The 8,002-nt window shown below is 35.0% G+C and overlaps 1 protein-coding gene across 1 annotated transcript in view; it reads left to right on the top strand.

Annotated features, from left to right (window-relative positions):
* The window catches only part of LOC134540288 (steroidogenic acute regulatory protein-like), a 19,905-nt gene extending 12,420 nt beyond the window's left edge, over positions 1–7,485 (top strand). Inside the window, exons 8-9 of the mRNA XM_063382946.1 lie at positions 178–367; positions 1,088–7,485. Coding sequence (XP_063239016.1) covers positions 178–367; positions 1,088–1,292 — 395 coding nt within the window. The 3' untranslated portion in view covers positions 1,293–7,485. The remainder of the gene's footprint in view (positions 1–177; positions 368–1,087) is intronic.
* The last annotated feature ends 517 nt before the right edge of the window (positions 7,486–8,002 follow it).

Consider the following 8,002-nt stretch of genomic DNA (forward strand, 5'->3'; position numbering starts at 1 on the left):
GGTGGTTGGCCGGTTCTTGCACTCTCTCGGCCTGGGCGGAACGTGACAGTGAGTCGTTCTTTACTCGCGCGTGCGGCCGGCGTTCATCGATTTCTTAAGACGTTATCACGTCAAAAAAAAAATGATGACAAAAGTGTTGGATATTTGTAGAGATGAAGCGTGACGGCAGTGCTGCAGGCGTGTTGTTTCAGCCGATAGACGAGCGCACGGACATCATGTACATGGTGGCGGCCGGCGGGGCGGGCGGGCTGGTGCAGAGCCGGGACTTCGTGAACCTGCGGCACTGGAGCCTGCGAGGGGACTGCTACGTGGCGGCCGCCGTGTCCGTCACGCACCCCGATGCCCCCTCGGGCGACAAGCACATCAGGTACGCCTACCTCCGTTCGCCTTCGCCGGTTCAGATGCAAGCTTGCAGGATTACGTGAGATCATTCACGTACGTGTATCATACCACGATGAAAATGTCTATAAGAATAAGTTTAGGCTTCAGAGATTGTGAGGGGGGAAAAAATTTTCCTTCGCGCGCCCCCCCCCCCCCCCCCCCCCCCCCCCCCCCCCCCCCCACTCAAAGCTCTCTCAAAGTAGTAGTGGCATTCCTGCATCACCAGTAAGTAATTTGTTTATTTATTTATTTATTTATTTACTACAGTTGTGACATGCACACCAACACCTCATAAAGAGGGTACTAGGGTGTGCACAGTGATATAAAAAAGAAACGAAAACAATGAAAAAAACCATATCACAATAAAAGATACTAGGGATGTGCGAATCCTTGATTTTCAGTTCGGTTTGAATCCGATTCGAATCCCTGCCAAATATTAAAGCACAGAATAATTAAAAATAATGTGTAACTATTGAGTATTTTTGAGCTGTATTAAATTAATTTATAACTTTTGTGAATATTTGTAATACTGTTCAAATCCATGTACGTAGAACGATTCCGGGTACGGGTAATGGTGGATTTGAACCGTACCCGAAAATATTGGGACCTTGCACATCCTTGTAAACAAAAACAAAATGCAAAGGACACAGTAAACATGTACGTTGATGCATGACGTGGGGCGGGCGGCTGGTGCGTGTGCGCGCAGGGGCGAGAACGGGGCCAGCTGCTGGGTGATCCGGCCGGCGGCAGGTGGCGGCGGGGGCCAGTCCGAGGTGCAGTGGCTGCTCAACACGAACCTGCACGGCTGGATCCCGCAGTCCGTGGTGGACACGGGCCTCGTGGCCGCGATGCTGGACTACACCGCGCACCTCTGCAAGCACGTCGCGCGGATGGCGGGCGAGACGTCCTGACGCCTGCCGCACTCCGTCTAGTCGGCTCGTGATACGGCCACCGCCAGCCTCCGTTACCGGACATTGATTGTATTGTAGACATACGTAGTGAGTCTGGATTCAACAAACTTCGGCTGCAGGCTCATAATGAGAAAATTAGTTGAAAACGTACCTGAATTATGCTTTAAAGTGCTTCCCAAGGTTGAAGTTGGAGCTGAAACAAAAAATTTTAATTTAAAAAAATTAAGTATTTAAGATGGAACATTGAGCGTCTGGATTATGTTTAACTGAATGAAGTTCTACGACCACTGCGAATTTTGTCACAGTCACGAAATTATTTTGTTAAAAAAAAATGGTAAACTTTCATTATTCGCATAATTTTGTGATGGTTGTAGAACTTCATTCAGTTAAACATAATCCAGATGCTCAGCGTTGTTCAACTTCAGCTCAGCCTTGGGAACCGCTGCTTTAGAGCATAAGATGTATATGTTTTAAACTTTTTTTTTTTTTTGTAATGAGCCTGCAGCCGAAGCTTGTTGATCGTATTCACTCGTCCTGTATATTGGAAACGCCTTTTTATTCGTCTTGAATTTTAATCATGTTTCCGTAGGGTAAACAGAGGTGTCCAATAGGACCAGTGGGCCAAATAAGGCCCTGCGGTGTTATTTCTACGGCCAGCACATCCGATGGTTTTTTTAAAAGAAAGCCTTGACAAGTTCATTTTTAATTTGATCAGCTCAGTGATGCAAGTTGCACATGAACAGTTAATCCTATTCTTCCATCGCTTCTTAATTTGTTTACATGGATATGCAGCAGTGGAGAGAAGTTTCTCTTTCAACAAAGATGTTTTGGTTGAAAATCTTCAAGAGAAATCTCTTGTAGCTCAAAGATTGGTTCATGACCATATCTTTTCACTTCCAGGTATTTTAACTTTAGACTAATATGTTTTGGACATGAGAGCTCTTACAACTCTGATTGTGTAATATTGCAGTACCATTAATATATTGTACTCAACTATTTTGTGTATTGGTTTATTTGTTTTTTCGTAAGGTGTTCCTTTTCTCTTATCAAATAACAAAAAAAAATTATTTTGGAATTTCGCAATGCCTCCGCAAGAAGAAAGGAAGAACTAAGAATGAGAAAGAACGAACAAACAGTATGAGGTTTTAAATGCAAGAAAAAGAGCAACACACAAAATCAAGTTTCTTGAAAAGAAAAGGGAAAAATTGCTTAGAGAAAAAAGGAGAATCATTAGAAATAGAGTTGGACGTGAAAAAACTTAAGTAAAGTGTTTGAACTGTTTTTTTTTTTTTTTGTGCCACTAATTATACTAATGTAAATTATTTAAGATATATAAAACCTTAAAAAAAATTTTGTGTACCCTATTAAAAACATTTAATGTATAATGCTTAAAATTTCAGGCCGTAAGGAATTTTTTGAAGGGCCCCAAAAGTCACTGATTTTTGCTGTTGGAACCTGGTAGGCACCCTGTAAAAGTAAACATTTATAGCAGAACAACAGATAATGGCGTTAACAATTCTGTACTAATAAATGCTACTTGTCACAAAGATTAATTTTTTTTTTTTAATTTGGTAGTTTGGTAAGGTTCATAATTTTATAACCTTCTCTTTTAGCTTTTTTTTATTAAAAATAATAAAACTTTTGTTAATTATTCCCATGGTTATGATAGGTTGCACAGTCACTGGCTGTCAAGTTATTAAAATTCTGTTGCTTCCTCCACGGCTGATGCAGATAAGGTTGAAATTTCCCTCGACTGATTTTCTGGCTGATGTCACCAATGGGAACATTGTGAATGCTTTAAACATCCCTCAGTTTGATTGTATTGGACAGTCGTGGTGTATAACAATGCAAAAAAAAATTGCTTGAGTGTTGACAAGTAACTTGTTGTACCTGTTGTCTATCTACTATTTTGCTTCAGGAGAAAGGTATTTGATTACTCACTGAACATTCCAAAAATTACATGTACATGTCTTTCATTTCAATATCTTTTCTATCTGTTTCAATGAAGTATATATTGTCATGTAGTGCAGGTATTGTGGGTATCTGATGCTACCCTGAAAAAGTGATACATTCTGAAGATTATGATGTTTTAAGGTTATGTGTTATTGATGTGTATCTTACCTCACTTTCAAGTCACTGAGATTTTTAACTGAACCTGTGGTTAGTGAATAAATTATGAATTACTGTAATATCAATGAAAAATCTGTAAATGTGCTGAAAATGTAATTTTCCAACTTGTATTGCATTTACACGTTTTTCCCCTAATTTTTTCTCTGATTTTGCGAGTGTTAATTATGTGTTTAATAATTGACAACTTCAGCTGTATACTGTTAAGTTTTTTTTTTTCTATTTAAATAATTTTTATAAGCATATATTTTGTTCAGTGAAACTGGATTTTGGATCATCCAATGTTTCCTGTAATTATCTGTGCTTGGGATCTTATCTTTCTTTGGGGTTGATGTCTGAAGATGAATTGAATGTGTTATTTTAAAATGTATATTTGTGGCCAGTTATTAGTGATAGATTTTTTTTATTTCATGTTTTTGCTCTAGTATGTGACTTAAACATGATGTGTAAGATAATTGTAATAAGATGTTTTGCATTTTTACCACTTTTTTTATTTTAAATATTTTACTGTATATTTTGCAGATATTTTAAATATTTACAATTTTAGTGTATTTGCTGCTAACCATACATGTCATGTACGTTGCTTCCTTATACAGCTTCATTATTATGTTATCTTCCTTATGCATCTTCACTATTACTTTATCTCTCTTTGATTGGTTTATCAGTATGAGTATGACAATGAATATAATCATTAATGTATTATTGTTACTTTGGAATTTTATATTTTAAGTGTCTTTTAATGTCACAGATATTTTTATGCCTTCATATAAAGAAGTAATGTTCATTAATAGCTGAAAGAGTTGGTATGTTTTTAAGTTGTATGTGTTTATTTTCGAAAAGGCACCTGTAATTCTTTTTGTCTGAGCAGGCAGTAGGCTGTTTTGCAGTGGCGTTCGCTAGCATTTTGTTGTCTGTCTTGAGTACTAGGTGCATCATGGGTTTATTTGCAAATTTAAATATACTTGGTAGTGGTGCAGCTGAATCTATATTTCCGTTCTCGCTGGTGAGAGGGTACGAACTGCACTGAATGTGTAAGAATGTGGAATTTATATCCTGTTTTAAGTTTTAATCTGCTGTGTTCCAAGAAGTAATGATATCTATGGTATAAGGGTAGCAAATATCTTGACTGCGTGCAAGCAGAAAATGGAATAAAATCGCAAATCCAGAGGGTTGAAGGGAACAGACAATCCAGACAATACTACCTGAATAATGTTCGGAGATTATGATGTCTTTAAATTAATTCAGTCATAGTTTATACTGTTTTAATTTCTAAACCTTGTAAATATTTTTAAAAAAATTATTTTGGCACATTTTTAATTAATTTCAGTAGTAAAAATGTGAAAAACAGTTTTGAAAAATTTACATCCGATGCAACCTCTTAGCCTTCATTTTTTTCCTCTGGGAATTTTTTTGTTTCAGGTATGTATGCATCTTGCAATTGTAAGCTGTTAATTTAAAGCGGGTCAGGTCATTCAAATATGTTTTACGATATTTTCCCATGATGCTGTGAACTGTTTTTGCTGTTGAAGTTTGTAACTTGCCTCTTCCTGTGATCTCATTCTGTTTTATATTTGGTACAGTGATGTAGTCGTTAGAACAGACTTGCTAGTAATTAAATACAGTCAAACCTCTCTATCAAACTCGCATGTATCGATTGTCCGTGTTTATCGTATGCTTTCTACGGTCCCGGCAAAATTGCCATACAACTAAGGTTAAAAAAGTCCGCTTGTACCGATGTTCGAATTATCGTTTTGTCCGCATTGATCGTACAAAATATGTGGTCCCGTCACTATAAATTATAATAGATGATCGTTTAACCATAAAGATTTTGCAGAAATAACCATTTCTTAGAAAGAAACCGTCATAAAAACGGTAACGATAGTATACAGTAGTAAAAATCACCTTAAATCTGCAGCCAAGTAATGGAGCACGTAAATATGAAGAAAAGACAAATGAACAACAACTTGCGAAGAAATATGGATGATGTACTATAACTACAGTACAAACCCAATTGTTATCCTAAGATATTTACCATAAAAAGAACTAAAGATTCTTTGTAGATACCATAATTACTACAGAAGCACGATAGCTACCACATTTGCACTACAGTTACCGTAACAACCGAGATGTATATTTACCGTGACGGTAATGTATTTATTTATGACATATTAAAATTAAAGAACATTATTGAAAAAAAGGATGTTAAATTTTTATATGTACGTTTGGCACATGTTGCGAAGAAATAATGCGATCTGAAAGAATGCAGTACTACTACGAAAAGTGAAAAGTGTATTCGTGGATTTTTAGGTTATGGAAGTCTCTCGTTTTTCAGTAATATCGGCCGAAAATTAACAAGCGTATCGGAAGTCGGCAGAAATGCCGATTCAACTAAATATTGGCAAAATCGGCTTCTTCAGTACAGCTCTACATTTGATGACATGAGTAAACATATTTCAGACTACAGGATATTGAAAAAGACTTTAATTTCCATGTAGATTTATTGTGCGTGTGTTTTTTTTTTTTGCAAGTGTAAATTGAATTAAGTAAAATACTTCCATTTTTATTTATTTTTCAACTGATTAACTTTAATGACAAGTAACTGATATATTTCTGACACTAATTTTGAGGTTGAAATATTTTTTTAAAAATTCTTAGAGTGAAGTCCACATCTATTGAATGTCCGCATCTACTGAATTTTTTTGTTGGTCCCCTGAAAAACAATAGATAGAGGTTTGACTGTATACTGTAGATGTTACCAGTTGATTGGTTAAGACTGCTTTTTCATGGACTACAAAGAAAGGATGCAGGTCGGAGAATGGGCTTGGAATATTTTCAGAATTATGAAAGAAACGTTTAACACACAACTTTCAAGTATTTAAGTAAACATTAATGTACCCTCGGAAATAATACAATACAGGCGCTCAGGAGAGTCAATCACCCTGCCGGCCTCTAGGAAGCTACGCTAAAGCTTAATTTTTCACTTTTATAATGTGAAATGTTAAATTTAAAACTTGAACGGTGGTGGTAAAATTGGCTTTGTGCTCAAAGGGGAGGAAAACTATTAATCATGAATATCTTTGTACACAGTGAGGATAAACAAAGTATATTTCGGGAGTCTTGAAACTCAAAATATGTAGTAATTATATGTATATTAAAGCATTATTGTATTCTCTTTTAGTTGTATTTTACACTTTGGTGTAAAACATTTTATTGGCTGGTTGCCCTGCATTGTTCGTGTAAGAGCAGTCTTTATTAGTTATATCAGAGCTGTTCGCGCGATGTAAACTATATATATGCTTAGAATACTTTAAGGTTAACATGCTTTATATTACAGCATTCCTTTCGGAAAATAGTCTGCCAGTAATGAAAAGTGCCTAACCAGTATTGTGTGAAAAAAAATGTCTTGCATTGAAATCTGTGAATGATTGGTGTGATGTTCTCAGCTCAGAAGTTGTGCTTCGAGAAGATGAGATTCACAGGTGTGTGGCAGTGATATTTTTTAACCTAGTCTTATTAAGGAGAAGCATACTTGTTTGTAAAGTTTTACTTATTGATGTTGCGCAGATAGATGCATGTAACAAGATTTTTTTAACAAATATATATACCAATAGAGAAAAAAAAAATTATTTTGTTGTTCATGGGCACTAAATATAATGTAGAATTTTTTAAAATAATGATGAGCATGATAAATATGCAAAAATTATCCCTTTTAAGGAAAAACTGTAACTGTAATTTTGTAACCTTAAAACTATGTAATATTCACAAAAAATTGTAAATAACCATATACCTGGTTCATAAAAAAAAATACCTTTCAGCACAGCCTACAGGCATGGGTAGATTTTAGGTATGCACCTATTTATTCTGGAAATATTTTGGAAACGTCTATAAACATTTAGAACATTTTAAGAACTTAATTTACATATATTTATGTTCTCCAACATTACAAAATAATTGACCAAATATTTGCTCGCTTTCCATGCAGTGAAAATATTACGAATATTAATTTGATGTACGTATCTAGCAGTGAATAGCTTAAAATGAATAAATTTTATGTTACGTGCCAACTAAGGGAAATATTTTTTTTTACCTTCAAACACTTTTTCATCCCTTGCACTAATAATATGGTCATATTAAACTTGGGTGTGGACCAAGGTTGAAGATAATATTATGGTTTGAAATAAATTTAATACTAAGTAAGTTAAAAATATATAAATTTTCAACCGCTGTTTTTACTGTAATCGTTTCATCCAAAGTTTTAGATGAAGTTTAGGATTCATACAATAAATTGTGTTGAATATGATAGTGTATCTATTTCAAAATAGTATTGATTATTATTTATTTCTAAACCTTGTTATTTCCACCCCTTGCAGTAATTGTTGGTTAGATAATTATTTTAACAAGATTTTTAGACAATATGTAGAAAGTTAAAACAAAAATAAGAATGGATTTGATAGTGTTCATGGTAGGGAAGTTCTATTTATTTTCTTATTCCAATTCCAGGTTTTTTCAAGCCCTTACAATAATGGTTTTTATTATCAAAAATTGATTCAGACAAAAGTTTTAGATAAAAAAAAATATAAGAT

This window comes from Bacillus rossius, chromosome 16, assembly GCF_032445375.1.
Source record: "Bacillus rossius redtenbacheri isolate Brsri chromosome 16, Brsri_v3, whole genome shotgun sequence".
Lineage (NCBI taxonomy): Eukaryota > Metazoa > Arthropoda > Insecta > Phasmatodea > Bacillidae > Bacillus > Bacillus rossius.